Genomic DNA, 25,466 nt, shown 5'->3' on the forward strand with positions numbered 1-25,466 from the left:
ACCCACGTACGCGCGATCGAAGTGCCGAGAGACAAGCTATGCCTATATGGTCCCAGAAGTGCGCAGATCTCCAAAGACGGTCCGGTCTGACTAAATACGACAAGATCGGTAACATATTTATACATACACGCACACGTGCGTGCGTAATCGTCGAAAGTCACGGGAGGCAAAGATACTAAAAAGAAGACAAACAAATGTAAAATATGTCCGGATGGCGATGTGCGTATAATAATAAGCAGTGGTCCTGTTCGTACCGATGACGAGATATTCGTATCGATCTGCGGATCGGAGAGTGCGAATAAATCTTTTTCCCTGAGAGTCCGGAGCTTGAAATTTGGAGCTTCTAACAGCTGATGCCTTATGCGACCGTGATCCATTAGACAGCGGGAATGTGTGACGATATTTTCACCATGGCCCTCCAGCTATGACCTTGTCACCATTGCGATTCATAGCCTCGATGCATCTCGTCATTTTTACAACAAAAATTCACGCGACAGACACATAATTTGAATATTACGTAGTTTTTTTCTAATTCGTAACTGGTTATAATTCGAACAAGAATAGTTATTGTAAAGGATCTTATATTCTAGATTTCTAGTATTCGCAAAGAAATTTCAAATCGGCTTATTTAATCTAATCTATTCTTACTCGATTCGATATTGTTGTCAAATTTATGTCCACCGAACTTGGTCGCAAACGTACGAATATCGTGAAAATATGAAAAATTCCAAGCTGCGAATTCTGCGATCGTGTCGGTGAAATTTTGACGTTTGAAAATTGACCGCCATGCGACCGTAATGAAGTAGGCTTCGATTAATCTCGCTCGACGAGAGCGCGACCTGATGTCCTTACGCGCGAACTAGTTTTTGTCACAAATTCGATTTCATTGGGTTGGCAAAAGTGCTTTCTGTATTTGGGGAAGTAACTAGCGTATCTGAAGTTTATCGAAACCACGACAATTCGGCACGTCTTCTGCACGCCATGTTCTTGCTCTTAATATCGACTAGTGACAGAAGAATGCGTGGTGCGAAACTTGGGTATCGTGTGGTAAGATTGAGTGGTCGGATGTGCGTTTTAAACCATTAGTTTTTAAATAGAAGGGTATAATATGATACTGTGATATGTTGATCGGGATAATGTGACACGATAAGCGATATGCGGGCAAGTCGCGGCCATTTTACATGCGATACAATGCGGCAACCGTGTGTGTATATTCAATCCGCCATTCCAAACAATCAGTGTTTCCTCGGGTGCATCTGGAACGGTGTTTAGCAATAAAAAAAAAACCCCATAATAATATAAATAATGAAGTAAATCATACAATATTATAGTGACGAATTGTTGTGCAGCCGCCGGCTGTTGCAGACTAAAAACGGGTGCGGATCAATGCGCGCGAGTGCATAACACCAAGGGAAGATTAGTTGTCCCCCCCCGATAATCTTCTGTCTCCCTTTTTGCCACCCCCACCCATTTTGATCCCACTCCAAAATCTATCTCTGTCGGTTTTTCTTCTTTCCTCTCTCAACTTGTCTCTGTTCTACCCCATGGTTTTTTTTCATTTCTCAATCCATTTTATCATCCATGTATCCTCTTGGTGTTGGTTCGACGAACCGCGAGAATGAGAATGAGAATGAGAATGAGAATGCGAATGCGAATGCGAATCCTAATGTGACGTACGCGTAAAAATACATGTGTATATAACGTATATACACATATATATATGTATCGTACGTGCATACGGCTTACATATGATGGTATTAAACGGTGCATGTGCGACGAAGAACGAAGATAGTGTTGTTTTAATATAAATAATGGAGATCGCCGAAGTCAAGCAGAGAAATCAACGAAATCGGCGCAGGGAGCGAGCGCAACGGATGCTCGCTCAAAGGGAGAGTATTGCTAACGCTAAGCAACAGCAGCAACAGCAAGGATTAGGAGGATTGGTTATCGCGGGTGATGCCCTCGATCCTCGTACAACGGGGGACGAAAGTCACAGCGGTGAGGACGAGCCTGGTGCTCCTCACGGACTCGCGAGGGGCAGGGGTAGGGTTAGAGGTCGCGAAAAACACCCGCGACCACCGAGACCCAGGAAAAAGTCATCCCTTAATCACAAGGAACCACCGTTCGAAGAGGACATTGTCGACGGATTTGCCATACTCGCTTTTCGCACCTACGAGGAACTCGAGGTGAGCTAATTCTCTTCTCGTATTGTCTGCCTATTCCCATCTCTCTTTCTTCAGCATCTTCTACGTGATCTCAGATCATCAGCGCTGCTGCTGCTACAGTTTTCATCGCCGGAGGATATTTTGGTAGCCAATTTCATGTTTTTTTTTTTTTTGTTTCTATTACTTTTTTCACATTTCGATGCATCCTATACATTTTACAGGACCTTCTCGGCTTTCTTGTCAAAACCTAGCTAGATGAGATCCCCTTCACCCTTGAAGTACAGGGAAACAAGCGAGTTATCTGTTTCTAGAAGGAATAAGTATACCTGCAGGATATACGAAAGAGTTTTTCCTCCTTTTTAGTTTCTCATATCAGACCAAGGGTCTCAATTCCTCAATTTTTGATTTCTTCAGACGTAAAACACTCCGTATATGTTTATCACCGCTGCGACGTTTCTCTGTTTCTTTTATTCGTGTTTTAATCGTGTTTTTCTGTTTAGATAGTTGGATCGGTATTAGTTACTCCGTTATCTTGTGTTCTCTGCACATGGTAAATAAACCATTTCGTATCGATACAATGTTTCAATTGTTTACTAATTAAATTCCTTCTAACGCGACACATACGTCTAATGAATACAACGGTTCTGTTTCCACCCACTAAAGATTTTCTTATCACATTACACGTTCGGCTACTGCGATAGTAAATTTTAAATAAAGAATATAAAATTTAATCACTCTGCCATTCTCCCGTTATTATAGCTACTGCTTTCTGAGATATCAAGACTTTCGGTGTGAAATTATTTCTGATCGTATCCTCGAACGACGATTCATAGATTCTTTACACATGCAGTTTTCACCTGATTAGGATTAGAGAAAAGCTTTGAGAATTTGGTGAGACGAGAGCAAGGCTCTTGTATAATTCTGCATTGAATTTAAAGAGAAGTCACGAATGAATGAATATAACTGGACGAGTTTGCGATGATGTATATCGTTATAAAAGTAATAATATTAATCGAGAAAGAGAAGCCGGACAATTAATCCTGCCGGTAAGGCATAAATATTTAAACGGGGTTCCTGGAATCTTCATTGATTATTTGAAAATTTTTCTTCTGTGATCATCCACAGACGGTTTTTAGCTCTTAAATTCCTCCATCTGAGCGATAGACCGAAGATACTTGGCGATTAAATTCACGGATCGGTATTCCTATCCCTCTAGTATCTTTGAACAAAATGAACATTGAAATCACATTTTTTAACAGCAACAAAATGAAACTAAACATTTATCATTACGCATCGACTTCATTGAGTTATCAGCAAGATGCTCAATCCTTGATCTGCTTTACTATGTTTCGACAAATAAACGAAGAGAAGAACGAACGACTTTGCAGTTCATCTCCTTGAATAATTATCACAACTCTCAAGAATTCACCGTCCATCCGATCGGATTCCAGTTCCGTTTCACGTTGTCAATCAACAGTCAAAAGTATCTGCGACTCTCACCCTAGAAATATTAACAAAATTGCATAACGTGTGAACTCGTGTGCGATAGTTAATCGTAGAGTTTAAAGCTTGAAGTCAAGTTGTTCCCCATTGTGTAATGACCTTTATTTCTGTTGTGTGAGTACCTACTGACAAAACGTCCGTCCGTACGTATGGTACGTGACACGTAGAAATATGGCAACAGCGCAACAGTCGGCGCAAAGCAGCAGCAGCAGCAGCAGCAGAAGTAAGCAGCAAGTAAAGCTAGCAGGCAAGCAAGCAACAAGGAAAAGAAGGAAGGCAAGCGAGGCGCAACTCGCGAGTAGTAAAAGCGAGGCACTCCGCACTTGGCTGCGGGTCTGGCTGCTCGTGCTGTCTGATCCAAAGTCTCGTCTCTGTTCGTCCGTTTCGTTTGTCTCTGTACGACGTTTTAGTTAGTTTTTCCCTACGTATCGCTGCTGCTGCTGCTCTGCCGTTGCCGTTTGCTGCTGTTACTTTGCCGCCGCTTCCCGACTGCTTTTGGAATCTACCCGTCATCGCCGCGACTACGAGACTGAATAAAATTCATTATATTGAAAGAAAAATGTATACCTAGAATATGTATGTTGTTTGCGAATTAATAATACACAAAAATTCACCAGAAGGCAAAAAATACTCCGACGAATTCAAGCCAATAATAATATTATCAAAAAGCCTTTACTCCGTACGTAATACTAGCTATATTAAATAAACGTATAGATTGAATACGGGTCGATTCTTAATTAGAATTTCGTCGTCGTGATCCGCTGCCTGCTGCTGCTGCTTGTAAGGCGAAAGACACGCGCGAACGGGACCACCTAAAATCGTACTTTATAAATGCCAGGGAGTCTGCTTCGATAGTGAGTTCTCTGTTATTACTGTTATTGTTACTGTTATTTGAAATACAAAATGTATTTTTCGTAAAAATAACCGAAGGAAAACGAATGATAAAATTTAACGATCAGTTGGACAAAGGAGCGCTCTACCCACCTTTCGTATCACGATACTCGCAAATGAATACATGAAGAAACAAAATATATATGTTTATATATATTTCTGTATTTACATATTATGCACTAAAAAGACGAAATTGTAGGAAAAGAAAATAGCGGTATGTAGACTACTATTATTTTAGTATATTTTAATTTTAATGACTAACTTCGCTTGGCGGCTTTATTCCTACAGTAGGTTACTTAGGCCATATTAACTGAAACAAAATTTCAAGGGAGAAAAAGTAATAAAGTAGACAACTAACTGGTACAGCTTCATCTATTCCACTAATTCGATGAACTCGATATTTAATATTTATTTTCTATGATTTTGTCAACGAATGGCGATCGAAGTACACAACTCTAATGTCTTCTATGCACGTTTCTTGTTTCCTTCGTGTTGTATTTTATTCCATTTTTCCAATTCCGATAGGTGTAATCCTGTTGGATCATATCCCAACTTTTTTTTTTCTAAACTACATTCGTCAAGGCTACGAGTACGGGAGCATGTTGAGAAGTTTTGTTTCCTTCTTCGTTGAAAAGTCCAAGACTGGAAGGCAGAGCCAGTCCGACGTAAAGAACGAAGGCTGCTTGCTGCTGGCTCGGCGACGCTGTACACGGGCCACGGCTCGCACCGCCGTTCGGTCAATGTCTTCTTTCTTTCTCCCTCGCTCTGTGAAAATTTCTCTCTGGCTCTCCCTCGCACTCGAGTGTCTCTCTGCGCCTCCCCTTTCAATCTCTCACTCGCTCAAACTCCCCTCTTCATCCCCCTTTCGTTCCACCACCAATCTCTCCACTCTTCTCTTCTCTTTAGCCAGCCATTCCCGTTCTGTTCCGTTCTGTTTCGTTCTTTTTCAGCTACCTCATTCCTCTCATCGCACTCCGCAGCATAGTCATCACACCTTGTACCGAATCCCGCTGTCACCTGTAACTTGTAAGAAGGCCGTTCGTTTCTCTCTTCGTTTGTATTCTTTAACATGGTCGATGACACGTACTCGGAAACCGCGAAACTTCACCTGTAACCAGGGCAATTCAGTTTTGAATACTCAATTTTTGGATGAATGGAAAAATTTTAAATTTTTGTCATCGAGGACCTTGAGGATGTGAAATTTTCAGCGCTAACATCGAATACAGTCTTTGCCAGATGACGAAAGAGTAATTGCATCATATATTCACAGAATAATTGCAAGGTGTGATGTAAGTGATAATGACCCGTTAGATGATTCGATATGTTATTATTTCTTATTTCAGAAGTAAAAGAAATAATTATTTATCATGTAAACATTATTAGGCTACTTGAATAGCGATGAGGAATTTATGTTCTTGGTGCTTGTTTGAACCTGGTGTGATACAAATTTTCAATTAATAGTTTTAATATCCTTTAAAATATTTAAGAAACTCTTGAAGATTTGATGAGCACTAAGAGAGGCACGAGAAGCAGCAGCCTTGTATGATCTTGTATTAAAACATACATATTTGCAATAATACATTGATCGACGTTTGATTTCAGAGCACAATAAAGCTAGCTGGTAAAAATAATGTGAAGAAACTACACACGCTGTTATCGATAGCTGATGAAAAACCTAAAGTAGATACCGGCCAGCATAACCGACATAACGACCTTCACATCAAGAATCATTTCAAACACAACCATTATACCCATAATTCCATTCTGACACCATCTACACTTACCCAGGTAAGTAATTGAATGAGTGACAATTATAGGTGCTATCGCATCAATCATGTTGTCTCATCTAAATCCACATTATTCTACAGGGCCTAGATGCAGGTACAAGTGACGATAGCGGTAGAGCATCTGAGCAGCTGCATGGACCTAGTATACCCAGGGATTGCCAAGACCCCGACAGTTCAAGGGACCATCTTAGCGACGTAAGTTCTTGTTTTTATCCCATTAAAATGAATGTGCATTGTTTGGTTGAAAATAGAAAAAAAGAGAAATCAAGCTTCAAGGATCAGATTTATTCATTCATTATTGAGATTTCTAATCAGTATGGCTACGATTACAGGCTAGCAGTCATTGCAGTTCGGGAAAAGGCTATATCGTGAGTATGAAATTCGTGAAACTTCATTCAGCCCACTATATTCGTTTGCAATTTATTAACTATTTACGTCTGGTCTTGTTACAGTGTGATAGTGAAGGAGAAGACGACAAGGTGTGTAGCTATTATCATTCAGGCACAAAATTACATCAATTTCTGTAAAATCAAGAATGAATTTTGCAACTTACTGCAGACTATTGAGTTGGATTTCTTAAATTGAATCTGTGTTTTCTGTTTTAGGGATCAGATGCTGAATCTATACTCTTTGAATCTTCTACCCCACCTCCTCTTGCACGTAAATGTAAGTCATCGTCGATCATTCTCTGTTTTAGGTACTTACAGAAACTTGAAATGAGCAAAAGCACCAGTTACTCTATCGCAATATTTGCTGTATTTTTCTAGTTGAGTTGCCATCTTCTTCACCTCATGTACTGCCTCCGGCAAATGGTGCAGGAGGAACACCTCCAGATACGGGTGGGCAAATTTCAAATCCAGCAACAGACGCACCAGCTCCAATACCACCCCCAGTGCCTGCCACTGCACCAGTACCCACGGTGCCCAGCCCTCCCAGCCCTACATTACCTCCTCACATATCCCAGCCACCCGTAAGTAGATTTCTATCTGTAAATATTTAAATAGAAAGGTCAAAGAAGGGTTGTTGAGACTATAATTTTCTGTTTTCTTCAGATGACCAGTCCGTTAGCAGCGAATCCTCGTGCAATAGCTCCGCAACAACGGCCTGCATCACCAGCCCTTCCACCTCCTTCTTTACCGCAACAACCGCATACAACAATACCAGTGTTACATCCACCTAACGTCCCGATAGTTTCCTCTAGCCACACTACTAGTCCGGCAGTGGCCAGTTTGGGAGTAACTCCAGCGGCTCCATCGAATGGGGCTGCGACAACTAGCTATCCACCTCCGTTACCGATGGCAGCGTATCCGCAAACACAGCCGTCTTATCCTCCGCTTTACACACCTTACACTGCTCTGAATCATAGTCCGTATCTTCCCCCTACTGTACCATCACCCTCTCATTCAGCTTCTTCAAGAGCAGATGTGGTAACTTTGATTTCTTTTCTAATTTGCAAACCACGTACACTCAAACAGAGAAGCTCGAGCGAGCATTTGCAAACACCCGTTTGTGCTCAATTTAAATACTCATTTAGTGTCCAAACCAAAACGAATTTGTTGGAATTCACAGTTTCATAAACATGAAACGAGCTTTAAGTGTAAATGTTCATTTGCTCTCGCTCGCTTCCCTTGAGTGTAAGCGGCTTCATCATTATCATCCGTTATTCCAATGATGAGCTGATATTCTCATGCTAATTTTTATTTGTAGAGAGGAAGCAGGGCGTCGCCTTGCACAAATATTAGTAGGCAGGCTGTTGTTAGTAGTGTCATGAATCACAATAATACTCCACTCAGTGCTGCAACGACAACATGTGTTTCTACGATAACTAATACAGTGACGACAGCTAACACTGTTGTCCATAGAGACATCATGGCGTGCAGTTTAGCTGGTCGTAATAATAATTCTCCACGTGGTCACAGTCCTAATCGAGAACGAGACAGTTATAGGTATGTCATTCCGTGTTCATATGTACAAGTTGGTCGTATGATTCCATATTTATTTGTGATCGCATCGTACTTTATTCATATTGTTCAAAGATTTCACGCTATAAATTAATGAAACGTTCTGCCAATGAATACATTAATCGTTTGAATCACGTGCCTTGTATGTGCATTTTGAGATTTTAACATGGGATTCAATTAAAACTTGTCAAGATTATTCATTTGTGATATAGACGAAGTTGTATGTGTTATACGATTATTTTAGAGGTTTGATAATATAAATTACTACTCGTTACAGCAGCAACGTGAGTAGCCTAAGCCGTGGCAGTATAACACCCGTTAGTGTGCCAAATACATCCTCCCCAGCCAATTCTAGTCTACCTGCATACTCAAAGGCTCAAGGATGGATCAGGTATAAAAATTTGGTGTACATCAAAGCAACTTGAAAAAGACACTAATCTTTTTGAAAATAGTACAGTTATTAGTATAGAAATTACTAGTAGTACGTTTGTGGTTTTTTATACGTTGCAGCAGCAATACGACAGCTCAGTTATCACCGGCTGCAGCAACTTCAGTTCCTCGGCCTACGCCTCCTCCGGTGTCCCTCGGAATGCACTCTTTTCCTCCACCGATGTTCGCTGCTCCACTACCACCACCGGTTTCTACCTCCAGTCCACATACTTCGATGCCATCGCTTCCGCCACCTACATCAAATCCAAATCCTTTTTCAGCTGAATCGCTCTTCCAAACAAGTAGGTTTCATTTAGAATTCTTATTCTAACTTCTATTTTATTACAGTTTTGAGCAAGCGATACTAATCCAACAAATAGGAGTGAGTCATGTTGCAGGTCAAACTGACATGTTGAGGAGGGAGTTGGACAACAGATTTCTGGCGTCTCAAGAACGCGGCGTAGGTGTGGGAAATATTGGTCCCCCGCCGTATCTACGTACCGAAATGCATCATCATCAACACCAGCACACGCACGTCCATCAACATACAACGCCGATGCTTCCTCCGCCAACAGCGACTACACTCTTTCCTCCTCCAATTGTAAACAAATTTTTCTTGCAGACTAAGTGATAGTGTAATTCCTGATTTCATGTACGACTCAATTTAACCTACTATGAAATCCTCAGTTTAAGGACATTCCAAAACTCGGAGATGTGGACTCTCCGTTCTTTCGTGGAAACCTCAATATTTCTGGATATTCTGGCTTCAATGCTGGCCTTATGCATCCTGGAATGGGTCCACCATCGACGCCATTTGTACCTCCTAATCATCTAACTTCGTTTGCACCAAAGGTAGAACAATTTTCCCGCATATCTTCTCATATTTTTATGCTCAAATCTCTTTGGAGTTTCTTTGTGCGTGAAAGCAGAATCGAATATTGGGAATTTATAAAAGTTCAATATATTTACGTTAATTTTAGAATCTAAAATTGCAGAAGACAGGAAAATGGAATGCTATGCACGTGCGCATTGCATGGGAAATTTACCACCATCAACAAAAGCAACAAGCCGAGGCAAAAGCTGGGGGTGTTTCTACCGGTAAAACTGAGCTGCTCAGGCCACCTGGTCACCTGTACCCCGGTGGGCCTGGCAATGGTCTGGGAATAGGTGGCCCTATGGCACCTCCATTTTCCACAAATTTACCTCAAGCCCACCCACCGCCTCCACCACCACATCCAGTAACGTTTCTCTCGAATCCAGGATCTCATATGGGTAAATTTTTTTAATCAGTGTCAACTATTTGAATTTATCAGGATGATTGACTAACCAGGTTTCGATTCAGGTTCCGGAATGTCACCTTTTGGAAGATACCCAACGACATTCGGTGCACCGAATCCCAATTTTCCGGGATTGTCAGGATTTCCTCCACCGCCTCGAGAGATGTCATCGTTAGGAGGTTTGGGGGCTGTTCACGATCCATGGCGAGGGTGAGTTTTTTTTTAAAGTCCACCGCCCCAATCATCTTTATATGGTGATGGTTGTGAATGCTGAATGGTAACCCGAGACAATTCAATCTTATTTCTAACAGGTTACAACGCACGAATCCTGGTTACCCTCCGACGACCGTATCGTGGAGTTTGAAGCCAGAGCCACCAGTGATAGATAGGAGAGCTGAAATGGAAGAAAGAGAACGTGAGAGAGAGCGAGAACGAGAGAGAGAACGTGAGCGTGAGAGAGTGAGACGTGAGCGAGAGAGGGAGGAACAGCGAGAACGGGAAAGGCGAGAGCGTGAAAAAGAGGAAAAGCGAAAACAAGAAGCTGCTGAACGCGAAAGGGAACGTGAAAGGAGAGACAAAGAACGTAGAGAAATGGAAAGAAGGGAGATGGAACGCGAACGATTACTTCACCACAATCGTCAGCAAGTAAATGTCGGCCGAGATCGATCTCCACTTAGGAATGGATCAACTCCTATCGATACCGGGGAAGTGAGAGTCAAAGAAGAACCACGTAGCAAAGACGATGACGTTGTAATGCTACCCAGGCCTCCGCCGCAAGGCCCTGGGCCACTGTCTGATCCAAGGTATCACCCGCACCCGCATTCGCACGCGCATCCACCGCATCCACATTCATATCTTGCAAGGCATTCTCACACGATGCCCCATTCTTTGTCACGGAGCATGATGCCCACACTGAGTTCTCATCCGATGCAACACTACCCTCCTCCTCCGAATGCGACACAAGGATCTCCGTGGCCTGGAGACCCCTTCAGGGATCCATACCGGTACGATCCTCTGCAACAACTTCGTTATAATCCGTTGATGGCCGCAGCTGCTTATCGAGCCGAAGAAGAAGAGCGAGCAAAACTTTACGCCGGTTATGCGCCTCCCTCGGTAAATGCCATGAGAAGCAAAGGACCCAGCCCTGGACCTCTGAGTAATCTTCATATGCATCATAGAGCAGGTCCCGGACCAGGGGTACCCGTACGACCTTTGGAACCATCGCTGATGCATAACGATATTCATAAAAAAGAAGACGCTTCTCAGTCACGATGATACCCTGAGTTTCCCAATAAAGGGTCTAAAAAAGAAGAACAGTGCAAATTAGGGGGAGTTGGACTAACTGCAGTGATGTCAGAGGATTATTGATATTTTACATTAGAAACGCATTGTTTAACGTTGTACATAAATTATATGATATTTATAGATATAATTAGAACGATTAATTGATGAAGCCTTGTGTAAAGAGAAAAAGAAGGAGGTTAACAAGGTATTCGTGAAATTGTGTCATACATACACATCGGGTTACTAATTCGGTTTCAACAGTTTCGGGGATCTGACTGTCTATAGTGATAAATAACTGATAACTTTATTAATACAATATTATGCGTACAGTTAAAATACCTTGTGTAATATTTACTATAGTAGGATGCGAGATGACGCTACGTAATTCGAAGATAGGAATTTAAACAGATGTAGCATTACTCAAAAAAAAAATATATATATATATATATATATTTAATTATTTATTTATTATTGCGACGTATAAGTGAATTTGAATCTCTGTTACTCCATGGATATAATGTCGAAAAATCGTCTCTTAATTTAGTCGATGTTACATAAATACTAGGTGTATAATTTTAGTTTCTCTATAAAGATACCTGTGCATACATATGATGTATGCACATGTATGCATATATCTGTGTATATATGTATACATGTGTGTAAGTATGTATGTACACACTATGCATAAGTGAACAATAGTTTTTTCTTTTTATTCAATAGAACTTAATTTGTAAATTCTTATTAATGGGTAGTGGATGTAAAATACCTTTGGTAACGACAGTATCTGCTCTGAATTTTCACAATAGAGATGGTAATTGAAAAGCCTTGATGGTTTGATAAGCATTGTCAGTACTTTCCTGTGATATAATAATGGTATATGGATCACCGTTGGTGTTGCAAATATATGTTATAAGTAGCGCATGGACATATTTCGGACATGAAATCCATGGCTGCGACAACTAAGTAGTAAAATATGTCTTCAAAATTAGGTCATTATTATCATTTATTATTATTATTATTATTATTATTATTATTATTATTATTATTATTATTATTATTATTAATATTATTATTATCGTCATTATCATTATTTGAAATATAAGATCTCCAAAGCAGAGAACATTATATTAGAGTTAAATCCTCATTTTCACATGTATATTATACAGTAACGACGGAATTGAAACATTTTATTCTGAAAAAAATTGATAGAAAGAAAAGAAAAAAAATATGGCTTAGCTATTTATTAATCTACACAAAATCAAGATTTAAAATTATTATCTGTGCTACAGATTTTGATACGAAAAAACACGGTAATTTATGTCTTCTGACTCATGGATTGGAACTTATAAAGTGCATTGTTTGTAAAAGTAAGAATGCTGTTGATTCAACAAGGCAACGTTGCAGTATCAGAGATTCAATGGAAAATCTATTAAAACACAATTCCCCGTGCCATGGGCTACGCTAATTTTACTTGGGACCCTTTGATTATTAATTGAAATCATCGTTTTTTTTTACGTTGTTCATTTTAATTTTGCATTTGAATAAGGTTCCCATTATTTGTTCACAACTGTAAAGCCATTATAAAATTGTATATTATATACTATTTAAAGATTGTAGATATTTTTCATCAGTGCGAATTGCAATGCGATGCAATGGTTCTGTTTTGTAGATATCGCGAGCATAGGAAACGTTTTGTGTGAATAGATTTTTTCTAAAAATTGATTCTTTGTAAAAGGGTCTAAATAATCATAGTTTCTATCAAAGTACCAAAGCCTCTTATGTGTTTTTCAGTCCCACAATTCATTCCCTTGTCATAAGTTTATAATATTTGAATTTTATCATTGTATTTTGAAGTCAAAGGACAACACAACTGAAAGCCTTCACCCTTCAAAGGGGGGAAAAATGGATAGGATAATCACTAGAGAAAGAAAAAAGAAAAAAATATGTACCCTATGTCCATTCTATCCCCACGCAAACTGTGTTTGTATTTAGAGTTACAAACACCTTCGAATCTTTCAGGAATATGAAAAATTAAGATAACGCTGGATTCTTTTGCAGAATTACAACGCATACGAGATTGAACGGTTGGATTCAGAGCCTTTTGATGTAATATGTGCATCTTTATTTGAATTGATTAAGCTATAAAAATTGACGGAGAATCTAGCCATCGAAACTGGCTAGTGAGGTACATTGAGAAATTACAATATTTACCGCGGTTCAAGTATCCATAATCATTTGATAACACCACATTTCATAAGAATTACAAATCATTAAAATTATGCAGATTCTAGTCAATTTTACAGTTTAGTTATCGGAAATTATCGGGAGCTACTCGAACTGGATCTTGTATAACGACGATGACGATGACGAGGATTAGATGGTGGACTTCGAGAGCGAGTTCTTGGTCGGCGGCGTGGTAGAAGTGGACTCCTACGTCGATTCACGGGTGGAGAACGTCTGCGGTAACGTGGTGGAGAGTTACGTCCTCCACCGCCCCATCTTACCGGTGGTCGTCTGCCCATCGGAGGGGACATTCTACGCATCGGAAGCGGTCTTGGCTTAGGAAGCAAGACTGGCGCCGCAGTGATTTCCTGTCCATCTATCTGACCTGGGATAATACACGGATCGATTAGCGTGAAACTAACTCTGGAAAATATCAAGACGCCGTTAGGCATGCAAGTTATGAAAAACTTTGTTACCTCCATCCATATGCTTCATAGCATTTTCGGCTTCATCGGCGGTTTCAAATTCGACATAAGCAAAACCTTTGCCACTTTGGGGATGTAATCTATCTGGAGGGAAATCTACCATCTTGATGACTCCATATGTAGAAAATATTTCAATAATGTGCTCTTTAGTAACATTTCTAGTTAGTCTGCCAATATGAATTTTTGTTGGTCTTGGGGTCGGGGAACGTTCCCTCCGCTTTCGGCGAGGAGAATGAGACCTAGACACCAATTATCAAAATTCATCACACAATATTAGATAAGAAATAAGTCGTATGTAAGAAAGTTTTTATCAGAAAAATAGGACTCACCTAGAACGAGCCTTAGGCTTCGGCTTTTCAGCTACTGCATTACCAGATTTCTTCTTATCTTTATCCCTGTCCTTTTCTCTTTCTTTCTCTTTATTATCATGCTTTCTTGAAGCATCTGCACTCTTGCTACGACTTCTTTTACGACCTCTGTCCCGTGAGCTTCCAGATGAACTGCCAGAACTGCTGGATGATGAGCTTGAAGAAGAACTTGATCTTGAACTGCTACCGCTAGAAGAACTTGACGATGCTGAACTGCTGTCCGATGAGCTAGAATTCAGTCGCATACCTAATTATTTAGCATTTAGTTTTTTCTAATGTAAATCGACTTTTCGAAACTGTATTCACACCTAGAACCACTTGTAGATGATGAAGCAGCGCGTTTCTTCTTTTCCTTCACTCTCTCTTTCTTGTTTTCCTTGTCAGTGGCCTCCGAGTCACTTTTTCCAGCGCTGTCCTTGCGACTACGTGCCCTGAAATAGATTTGAAATCATTCAAGTGAATTATGTTAAATTATATGACTTTAAGCTGTACCTCAAGAAATCATAATATAAATGAAAAACGAAAATGCATACATGACGAGCGATGGTTGAGCAGGTGAACTATTGTGACAATTATGTCCTCCCTTGTAAAATGGACGTTGTTACCGCCGTATGCCTCAGAAGCAAACTATCTTATGGAAACTTCAAGTATCTCGAGCTTTTCACTCGAAGCCAACGAGAACAGATGAGGAAAATCTATGCTCTCGGCGTTGATTCTCTCTTTTAATTAATTATCTATAATTTTTTCTCACATGAATGAATATTTTTCAATGCAAAAAGCGTCATTAGCCGGTTGAACACAAACTCTCACTAGATATTCGTGGCCTGAACGTTGAAGATAAATAAAACACATCTCTCTCGTAGACTCGAGCTGGCGCTGTTTCCCAGACTTACGGCAAGGACGGTCTCTACCAAAGCGATACCACGCCTCCAGTTTACTATATGATCTAAGGTTTACGGCTTGCGCTCGCCTGTGAATAGTGATTTGTTTGCGGCGTTTCGTGCTTGCTAAAAATCGGTTAAATGGGCGTAAATGATTGAGTCGTTACGATATTTTTCAACAAATTAACAAAATGGAAGTTAGCAGTGAACAACCCACTCCAGCCATGGAGCCGACCGCTATTACTGAGCAGGAAACTACCGAAGAATCCATGGAGGAGGCCACCGAAGATTACAGCTTCGATGGTGACGAGTACAGGCCTTTCATACCGCGAGGGCGAGGAGGTTTCAGGTAATACATTACGAGTTCAAACTTCGCGTATATCGCCGATGAACTTGCGTTACCTACTCTCAACATAGCCGCATGTTATTAATCAAGTCTAACAGATTCATCTTAACATGCTGCCTCGGCCAAATTAGCGATATCACACGGATGACAAAAAACTAAGCAGTTGAAAAAAAAAATTACGCCATGTGTTATTTGTATTTGGACATCTGTATCCATAGAAACATTTCTGTAAAAATTCCCTCATGAATCGATTTACATGAATTATCACACGATGAGTTCTATAAATGTTTGTCATGAATATTGAATTTATTAGAATATACTTTTTGACTCAAGATTTGCATTTGCAAAACTTGTTATGACACAATCAGTGATGGGTGCTTATCATTTGTTAAACACTGTGTGTTATAGCAATGTTGATAATCTTGGCCTTAAATTAGAGTAGTTATTGCATTGCTTGAAGCGAGTAAAGTTACATGATGAACTATCACGATGCTTTCTGAACAAGGTTTTTTATTTCAGAGGTCGAGGGCGGGGAGGCTTTGATTTTCCCATGAGAGGTGGTCCCCCTAGATTCAGGGGCCGTGGCTTTGGCCCACGTGGACCCATGTTCAGAGGTGGTAACAATGGATTTCCATTCGAGGGACCACCACGTCCCAATTGCCCACCAGGTCCTGGTGGACCTAGATTTCGTGGACCACCGCCATTTGATCCTAGTTGGGGTCCTATGGGACCCCCTAACTTAATGGGACCACCTAACATGATGGGACCACCGGGAATGGTAGTTTATCTCAGTATTAGAAAAATATCAATACCACTTGTTTGATTCTGCCCCTGTAGTTGAAATTGAAAATATCCTTCGCATTTTCAATTACAGCCACCTCCACACATGATGAATGGGCCGCTCGGTACTAGTCCTTATGGTCCGCCACCTGGAATGGGACCACCGAACATAAATGTATATCCATGATTTTTTGTTATTCTTTGCAAACAACTAAGAGTCGATCTTTCATTGTAAATATTGAGTGCCTTATATTCTAAATGTAATAATTCATCCAAACAGGGTACACAAGTTGCTGGTCAACAAACGCAACAGCAGATCCATCAATCACAGACAAACATTCCAGGACTAGATCTCAATGGGGAAGTATGGGTAGAAACTAAAACTGGGGATGGAAAATCATATTATTATAATATACGGACAAGGGAAACCACCTGGACTAAACCTGAGGGACCAAACGTCAAAGTTATGGCTCAAGATCAGGTGAGACTCGTCGATAAACAGCACAGAGTCTTTGTTGTATCATTAATCAATACTAAGTTTAATGAGTTCAAGCTAATAATTACCCATATTTTTCTGCACTAGTTGGAGCAGCTTGTACATGGGGCAGCTAAACAGAGTGGCACATCGACTACAACAACGGGTACCACGCAGTCGCAGATTACTGACTCGCGTGTGTCCCAATCTAGTGAACAGCCACCTGGTAGTACAGAAACTCCAACTCAATTGAGTTCTTCTCCGTCGACATCTACTACCACTGCACCAGCAAGTGAATCTACCGATACAACTGCGCAACCTGAAATAAGCCAGACCAATGGTAGTGAAAATGTTCTTGAGGATGTGCACATGGAATCGTCAACGAATTCAAATAACACATCAAACTTTGCAGTAGCTCCATCAACCGTTAGTGGCCTTACGGCCAATGGTACAGCAAATATGATGCAACCCCCACCAAATATGTTGCCAATGCAGCATAGAATGCCCACCAATCAATTTGGTGGGCCAATTTCTGCCCCATTTGGGGCAGCACCTTTTGGTATGCCTCCACCAGGCTTTCAAGCCTTTGGAAGCTACGGACCACCTCAAGCTAATTGGGGTAGAATAAATTTCTATTGCGATTCGATGCTTACTCGAATGTATATTTAAATATTCCAGTGCGATCGCTTGACATAACTTCTTATTTTTTTTTTTTATCATTCAGGAATGCCACAAATGCCACATGGAGTCATGACTCCACAAGCTGGAGTTGAAGACCCAGCTATTCTGGCACAAATTGATCAAGAATTAGTAACATCTGCGTTAGTCTGGACAGAACATAGAGCACCTGATGGTCGAATGTATTATTATAATACAAAGGCAGGTGAATCAGTTTGGGAAAAGCCCCAGGTACTCAAGGATTTTGAAAGTAAGTTTATTGTTTTCGATACAAAACCTTCTTTTAGCGTATTTTCAAACGCACCCCTCTTGTGAACCCTTACCATTCATTTTTCAGGTGCTAAACTAGCTGTACGACAAAAAGCAGATGATATCGCACCTGCGGGGACTCAGGATATTCCAATTAAGCTTGAGAAACAGGAAGAAACTAGCCATGAGACTAAAGAGAATCTGAAAGAAAGTGAAATCAACAAGCAGAAAAAAGATGAAACAACTCCTAAAGAATTGGCTAAACCACAAGATAAATCTAGACCCATTTCTAGTACTCCTGTGCCTGGAACACCATGGTAGATAATTTTGACGTATACTTTGAGTCACTTGTGGCCTTAGCTGTAGATGTTTGGTTTTTTGGTAGTATCCATTGAATATTCTTAATCTCTGAAAACATTCTATTCTTCGAAAAGGTGTGTCGTTTGGACAGGAGACGGTCGTGTATTCTTCTACAATCCTTCATCCCGAATTTCGGTTTGGGAGAGACCTGATGATTTAGTTGGCAGACAGGATGTAGAAAAATTGATCGCAACTCCACCGGATGCAGTCGCAACAACCAAAAATCCTCATCAATCTGAGTCCAGTGAGAGCAGTGACGAGGATCAGCCTACGCCAGCTAAAAAACCAAAACAAGAGGAAGTTAAGGGTAAATAATTTGTGTTGATTGCTACTGGATATATTTTTATGCCGTCGCATTGTATCAATATCTAGCTTGAAAATGTATGGTTCACAGTCATTCCAAAGGAGGAGGAGGAAAAGGAAGGCAAGAAAACGATCGACATCGGTAAGGAGGCAGCGATCGAAGCGGAAGTAAGGGCCGCCAGAGAGAGAGCCATTGTTCCTTTAGATACTAGGATTAAATCTTTCAAAGATATGCTAGCAGAGAAAGATGTGAGTGGATTGCATTGTCTAACATCCAGATTTTTTACGTATGGTCAGACAATATCACAATTAGAAATTTTTTTTCTACGTATCTAGGTATCTGCATTTAGTACTTGGGAAAAAGAATTACACAAAATTGTGTTCGACCCGCGTTATTTACTGTTGACATCGAAGGAAAGGAAGCAGGTATTTGAGAAGTACGTGAAAGAAAGAGCAGAGGAGGAGAGACGCGAGAAAAGAAATAAAATGAAAGAAAGGAAAGAACAGTTCCAAAAACTCCTTGAAGAAGCAAATCTCCATGGAAAGTGAGTCTAGTTTTCAAATACATTGCTTTCGCATCATTTTATCGTCTTGGAAGTTCGGTTTCACATTTTATACGAAATTTGTATTGGCGCCGATAGGTCATCGTTCAGTGATTTTGCTCAAAAGCACGGACGGGATGAGCGTTTCAAAAATGTAGAGAAAATGAGGGAGCGGGAAAGCCTATTCAACGAATATCTCTTGGAAGTGAGGAAGCGGGAAAAGGAGGAGAAGACAGCCAAACGAGAACAGGTACGCCAGTTATTATCATAGATAGCACAGTAATGGTGCTTTAAACGGAAAATTTTTACAGGTTTTTGCTTTAGAAAAGTAACTATCAGAATTTATTGTCAAATGTCTTGATTTGACTGGAAATTTACATCAATTAACTGATTCGATGATGAGTTGGCTGTCCCTTTCTGGGCCTGCCTCTTTGTTCTTGACTTTAAAATGAATCTAAATTGGTCATAGCTAGTCTTTAGAATCAAAATTTGAAAGCAAGAATTAATTCAATCCAAAACCGTAAATATATTAGTCTTTAATAGTAATAGTAATAGTCTATTATACATTGGGCCATGATATAGCAGTTTAATCATAATAATTTTTTCAGCGATCATTTTTGCGTGAACATGTATGCAATAACTTACTGTCGTTAAATCTGATATCAAATTGATCGTTCTATGAGTGCTGCAAAAAGTTTTCCAAAATTAAATTCTGAGAAGAGGAATTTTTTATATATTATTACTACAGTTTACCTAAATTGGCAAAGCCATGGCACAGTGCAATATCGAATTTTAGTATACAAACTAATGATATCGAACAACTATTACTGTGCTTTGCATGCAAATTTCAAATGTTCCATGTAAAATAATGCACCTTATGCAATATTTTTTGATGTGTCAAAATTTTGAAGACAAAATATCTCCGTGCTCATCCATGGAGATTCATGCTTCCTGCCGTAAATTATATTTGCCAAGTTGTTAGATGCAAGGAAACGAAATCTATTTCAACTAATTTCGTGGTAATCAGTGACCAGTAATTTATTGCATAAAAAGTGTCCTTGCAATCACTTAATATATTTTCATATTTTCAGTGATAACACTAAATTTTTTCAGGTTCCGTAGGTATGTTATTATTTTGTTCCAATTGAATGATTTTAATATAGTTTTAAGGATAATAATACTATTATTAACGAACGAAGAACACATATAGGAAGAAATAAGCATAAACTCTCTGGTATAATCCATTTGATAAATCAAGAAAAAAGAGTAATCATAAGTTGGGAGAGGTAGAGAATAAATAGTTGGTATCTGACGGTTCCTTATGTACTTATGTGTTCTGAACTCTCCACTTCAGTCAGGAGGCAGGCAGGGCAGGTTCCATATGTGGAGTGGCATGGTTCTGAAGCTGGTTGGTGGCATGGATGATGTCATCTACCATCCCCACCTACACTGCGTGGCACAGTTGGCACACCCTCGCGCGCTGCATTCTTTACTCCAAAGCAGAGTCATGAGAATGAAACAACTCGGTATTTGTATATTAATCGTACTCCTCGTTACTTCAAAAAAAAAAAAAAAAAAGAAAAAACAACTCAAATTTCCAAATCAGAATCAATTTTTTGAAAGTATCAGTCCAAAACTAGTCATATACCATTGATGTACAAAAAAAACTTTGATAATCCTGAGGTAGCACAAAGTATTTTCTGTAAAGTACTGTTCGATGATCTATTTTATCGTGGTACAATGATCGTACGAGTTAATTTTTGATAAGAATTTCAGATTCAATAACATCCCTATAAATTTTTGTATTTTTCTAAGTGATTTGCATTAACGTAAGAATGGTTAAAAAAAATGTTGTCTTGCCGGAATACTTGTAACATTTCGTTACACGAAGGTCAACTCTGTAAGAAGTAACCGAAAATTCTCACCAGATGCGTTACCATAAATTGGTTCTTTTTAACGAATGTTTCCATCCCACAAATTTTTTGGAACATGTCTTCAGGGGATTAGTACCACAGTAAATTATCATCGTTCTGAAAAGTTCTAAAGCAAATTATTTGTTATCGTCCAATGCAACTTGTGTCACACTTCAACCTCTGAGCGTTGAGGTCAACCATATTTTCAGATATTTTCTGAATACCCCATTGGATGTTGTTCCGTATGCGAAACGTATGACTCAAAGGAGCCCTAAGCCAACCGGCACGTGTGTAATAAATTGTACTATTGCTCGTGGATTGATACTTCGTGGATAGTAATTGTGATGCCGCAGATCAACGATCAATGATTCAGAAGATTTAAATGAGGTATTACTTTCAATATTTGAGCAGCACTTCCTTCGATATTTGAAGTAATTGATACAAAGGGTGACCGACGTTCTTATATTTCATATTTTCTCTTTGAAGCACGTTTGCCCTTCTCAAAATGGTACCGCTGTTTGTTATTGGATTCAGAATCCCAAGTTTGCTCTATTATACTGTGTTGTTTCAACGTACGATGTATAGAAGGTTCAAGGGATCAAAATTTGCCATAGGACCGTATCTCGTATGTTTTCTTTTTTCATTACATAATCAATCAATCAGACATTAACGTTTCTCAGCAAATAGGCCAATTTTCTAACGTTATCGAAAATAACTAATATTTCTAAAGGAAAAAATTCAGTTAGAACAACCCTATCGAAACCGAATTTCTGTCGCTTATTTTAACCATTCTTCCATTGATGACAAATTATGTCCCTATTCTTGCAGCTAACAAAGATCGTTGCAATACGAAATCATCCCATGCATTTTTTCAAGTCTGTTACCGGTATTAAAGTGTGGCTTTGGGCCGAAGCCTTTGAAAAAAAGTATAATTTTCACATGCACAAAGCCGGTTTTATTTACTGGAATGAAAGCAATACCTTGTACCGTATTTTCCTGATATTCAAATACAAAGCTGAAAGTCTGTACGTCAATCTAGTGGAAAACTAAACATATTAAATTCATATTTTGTCGATGCGACTAGAATAAATTTTTCTGACCATCCCTGAAAGCTACACCTAAAGCGTAATCTTCGAGATGATTGGGAAGTTGAAATCTGGTATATTATACAGAAACAGTCAAGAGATAAGTGGGAACCATACCCTATGGACAAATACGGTACATAATACTATTCTCTAAAAATTTTAGGATTAGGCATCGGGTCACATCTTTAATGGCAATAAAGAGGCCAAAAGACGCCAACATCTTAGGGAATTATAATTATAATTATTTTCATTTGTCTTATTTAAGTAACAACATATTCCCCCGAAATTTTTCTGTATGTGGTATGAAGAGCCAGGAAATGAACGTTAAAATATCAGGGGTTGATCCCAAATTGCTCAACTGAAGTCTTGAATTAGTCAAGTTTTAGGAAATAGCACTATTTTATAATTTGAGGACAAAGAAAATTTTTTATCAAAAAAACTGGTGATTTAAATTCGTGATTTTGTTCCGCAATTTGGACACCCCTCGTATTTTTTTATATCAAGCTTCCAAAAGCTTGTAATCACTATTTACTAACAAAATTTTTATTTTCAGCTCGGACAGCAGTTAGACAAATCTATTTATTTTGTATACCAAGTGATCATTAACTACGCCTAATGGTTCAAATCATATTTTCAAATATTATGTACTGTTTGTATTATTTGCATCTATGTTTGTTTCGCAAACGATAACCCTACAGGTATTGAGATTAATGATGACTTGGATGAATTGATAACTTTTGCAGCATGTAATGAGTGTATTTTTTTCAGCAAAAATAAGCAGCTTATTTCTATAAAATTGATAACAAAAAATACAATCAAAATATAGTATTTATTTATCATATTCAATTGGTATTAAAACTGGTTTGTTTGTTATACTTGTATGATGTTTACTTCAACTAGTTTCATTTTCCAGTCTCCAAATTTCAATGCATTCGAGGTTTCTGAAACATAGGTACTGAAATAATCTTGTCAAATACGTATGACGAGCAAGCCAGAAAAAATGTTTGCTAGTTTTAAGAACTGTAAATAATTAAACAGCAATTCTTTCATTAGCTATGGCACTCTCATATTGATGTATTTCAGGTGAAAAAGGACTTTTTAGCCATGTTGCAAGAGCACAAGGACATTGACAGGCATTCGCATTGGAGTGAGTGTAAGAAGAAATTAGAATCCGATTGGCGTTATAGACTGGTGGAGTCTGCGACTACCCGAGAGGATTGGTTCAGAGATCACATTCGTTTATTGAAGGAAGAAAGAAAAAAAGAGAAGGAACGGGATAAGGATCACAGACATCGGGATAAGGAGCATCACAAATCCGAGAAAAAAGATAAAGATAAAAAAGATAGCGACAAATATAAGGAGAAGTCCAAAGAAAAGGCCGACAAAGATGTTGTGAAAGAGAAAAAACAAAGGAGAAGCGAAGTTAACCACGAGGAGAATGGTAAGGAAAAACTCATCGTAGAAAAAGAAGCTGGAGAAGTTGAAGAACCTGAAGAAAAGAAGACTAAAAAAGATAACGACGTAAGTATTAAAGCAATTAGTTCACTCTGTCTAGTGATGTATCATTCTATTATAATAATAAACTAATTTCGACTTCAGAAGGACGAAAATAACGTCGCTTCAGACTCTGAAGAAGATCGCGAGAAGCAAAAGCGTGAACGAGAACGAAGGGCTGAAGCTAGTTTAAGGGAGCGAGAAAGGGAAGTGCAGCGCACCTTAGCAACTCATCTTCGAGACAGAGACAAGGAACGTCAACATCACAGGCATGCAGAAGCTGTTCAACATTTTAGTGCACTTCTTGCAGACTTGGTATACTTTTCATGTTTTATTACTATTGTAGTCAATCTTGAAAAAATGTTACAAAACGAGAAAAAACAATCAAACGTCTTTGTTCGATGGTAATATTCATTCGTCGCAGGTTCGGAATGGGGATCTTGCTTGGCGGGAGGCTAAGAGACAGTTGAGGAAAGACCATCGATGGGACTTGGCAGAAAGTTTAGAGAGGGAAGAGAAAGAACGTTTATTTAATGAACATATCGAACAGCTTGGTCGCAAGAAACGTGATAAATTTAGAGAGCTACTCGATGAAGTTGGTGCGTCAACGGAGCTCACCGCATCGTGGAAAGACATTAAAAAATCATTGAAAGATGACCCTCGATATGTGAAATTTTCATCGAGCGACAGAGTAAGTGTCTTCTCTTTTAGTATCTAAGTTATAAAAAATTTACGGTGTCTCAAAATCATGCTTTATTTTAATAAGCGCTATGTTATCGCTTTCTCGTTTAACAGAAGTGTGAAAAGGAATTCAAGGAATATATAAAGGATAAACTCGTTGCAGCCAAGGCTGATTTCAGAGAGCTCCTACAGGTATGTAAATAAACTCACTATCTAGAATCAAAGGAAACGAGTGCAGTTCGCGCGAAGATACTAATCATATTATTCTTAGGAGACAAAACTGATAACTGACAAGACATTCAAAAAAGTACAAGAAAACAGCACTTGCTTAGCAGAAATTGAAGAAATTTTAAGAAAAGACCGAAGGTTTCTTGTACTGGAAGCAGCTGCTGTTGAGAGATCGCGATTGTTGATGGGTTATTTGGAGGAATTGGCTCGCAGAGGGCCACCGCCACCACCCACAGCCTCAGAACCTTCACGTAGACCAACTACAAAGTATGTATCATGATTTCTGAAGTATCGGCATACCGGAGAAATTTCTATTTCGTACTCATTTATTCATTTTCTCAAATCTATTTTGTTTCAGTTAATATCAATCGTCCCCAGCAAAGCATGAATCATGATAATGAGTCTACATACGAGTATATAATACAGCCATAACAGTAGTTGGTCCGAATGCATCAATTTATTTCCCAGACAAGAATGTATACATACATCTAGGGTACAATAAAATTAATATTAACACCAATATTTGTAGATACATGAATCGAAACTGTTCCCCAATATTTTAGTATATTATCTGTACACATAACACAAGAATATATTATTTGTATCAGCCTTATGATAATTGCAATATGACAAAAAAATTAAAATCTTTTCAGCAGTAATTCCTGCAGTCTTTTCACATCCGCAGATCACACCCAAATTTTATCCTACGGAAATACCTCGCAGTCCGTTACGGTGCGAATTTTGTTGAATGTCATAGAATTCTGGGTTGAATGAGTTCCAAAAATTCCAAATGATCAGATGGTATGCCTTCACTTTAAAATTCGTTCCGATCGAATGTCTCATGCAAAACAGCATGTTTACCAAAAATGCGACCCGCGACCCTGCAGGCCATTGGCATGCAAGGACATCTGAGGTCGTCGCATTTGTAAGTACGGAGTACAGATATTTTGAAAAAAAAATTCTTCAGAAAAATCATTGAAATATCAAAACAGACATTACGACTGTCGATAATGAAAAAAGGAAATTATTACGAATAAAGAGCCACAAAAATATGCTCTAATATAAGGTGAGGTCATAT

At 39.1% G+C, this 25,466-nt stretch overlaps 3 protein-coding genes across 9 annotated transcripts; 2 read left to right on the top strand and 1 right to left on the bottom strand.

Annotated features, from left to right (window-relative positions):
- The first annotated feature begins 127 nt into the window (after positions 1 to 127).
- Positions 128 to 13,063, top strand: LOC105688664 (proline-rich protein 36-like). 5 transcript variants are annotated; one of them, XM_012405176.3, is made up of 16 exons: positions 128 to 2,186; positions 6,162 to 6,347; positions 6,428 to 6,541; positions 6,679 to 6,714; positions 6,799 to 6,825; positions 6,952 to 7,012; positions 7,114 to 7,316; positions 7,399 to 7,773; positions 8,054 to 8,292; positions 8,585 to 8,698; positions 8,818 to 9,038; positions 9,117 to 9,337; positions 9,424 to 9,588; positions 9,717 to 10,008; positions 10,079 to 10,223; positions 10,325 to 13,063. In XM_012405176.3, exons 1-16 carry the CDS (start codon positions 1,812 to 1,814, stop codon positions 11,286 to 11,288), a joined length of 3,738 nt encoding a protein of 1,245 aa, XP_012260599.2. In that variant the 5' UTR covers positions 128 to 1,811; the 3' UTR covers positions 11,289 to 13,063. The 5 variants fall into 5 exon arrangements, with proteins under 5 accessions (XP_012260599.2, XP_012260608.2, XP_020709640.2 ...); XM_012405185.2 differs by having other exon boundaries at positions 9,732 to 10,008; XM_020853981.2 differs by having other exon boundaries at positions 8,821 to 9,038.
- A 333-nt stretch (positions 13,064 to 13,396) lies between these two features.
- On the bottom strand, positions 13,397 to 15,209 carry LOC105688678 (RNA-binding protein with serine-rich domain 1-B-like). 2 transcript variants are annotated; one of them, XM_012405198.3, is made up of 5 exons: positions 14,907 to 15,209; positions 14,682 to 14,804; positions 14,335 to 14,586; positions 13,997 to 14,244; positions 13,397 to 13,905 (listed from the first exon to the last, which is right to left on the bottom strand). In XM_012405198.3, coding segments are annotated over exons 1-5 (915 nt in total). In that variant the 5' UTR covers positions 14,909 to 15,209; the 3' UTR covers positions 13,397 to 13,615. The 2 variants fall into 2 exon arrangements, with proteins under 2 accessions (XP_012260621.1, XP_012260616.1); XM_012405193.3 differs by having other exon boundaries at positions 14,335 to 14,601.
- A 102-nt stretch (positions 15,210 to 15,311) lies between these two features.
- On the top strand, positions 15,312 to 25,047 carry LOC105688874 (transcription elongation regulator 1). 2 transcript variants are annotated; one of them, XM_012405516.3, is made up of 18 exons: positions 15,312 to 15,603; positions 16,120 to 16,378; positions 16,475 to 16,555; positions 16,661 to 16,861; positions 16,964 to 17,195; positions 17,268 to 17,474; positions 17,580 to 17,783; positions 17,871 to 18,099; positions 18,217 to 18,449; positions 18,537 to 18,694; positions 18,782 to 18,990; positions 19,087 to 19,237; positions 23,069 to 23,506; positions 23,585 to 23,794; positions 23,904 to 24,170; positions 24,275 to 24,352; positions 24,432 to 24,655; positions 24,747 to 25,047. In XM_012405516.3, exons 1-18 carry the CDS (start codon positions 15,446 to 15,448, stop codon positions 24,748 to 24,750), a joined length of 3,543 nt encoding a protein of 1,180 aa, XP_012260939.2. In that variant the 5' UTR covers positions 15,312 to 15,445; the 3' UTR covers positions 24,751 to 25,047. The 2 variants fall into 2 exon arrangements, with proteins under 2 accessions (XP_012260939.2, XP_012260931.2); XM_012405508.3 differs by having other exon boundaries at positions 16,964 to 17,474.
- Positions 25,048 to 25,466: the final 419 nt, after the last annotated feature.

The sequence above is a fragment of the Athalia rosae genome, chromosome 1 (genome assembly GCF_917208135.1).
Source record: "Athalia rosae chromosome 1, iyAthRosa1.1, whole genome shotgun sequence".
Taxonomy (NCBI): domain Eukaryota; kingdom Metazoa; phylum Arthropoda; class Insecta; order Hymenoptera; family Athaliidae; genus Athalia; species Athalia rosae.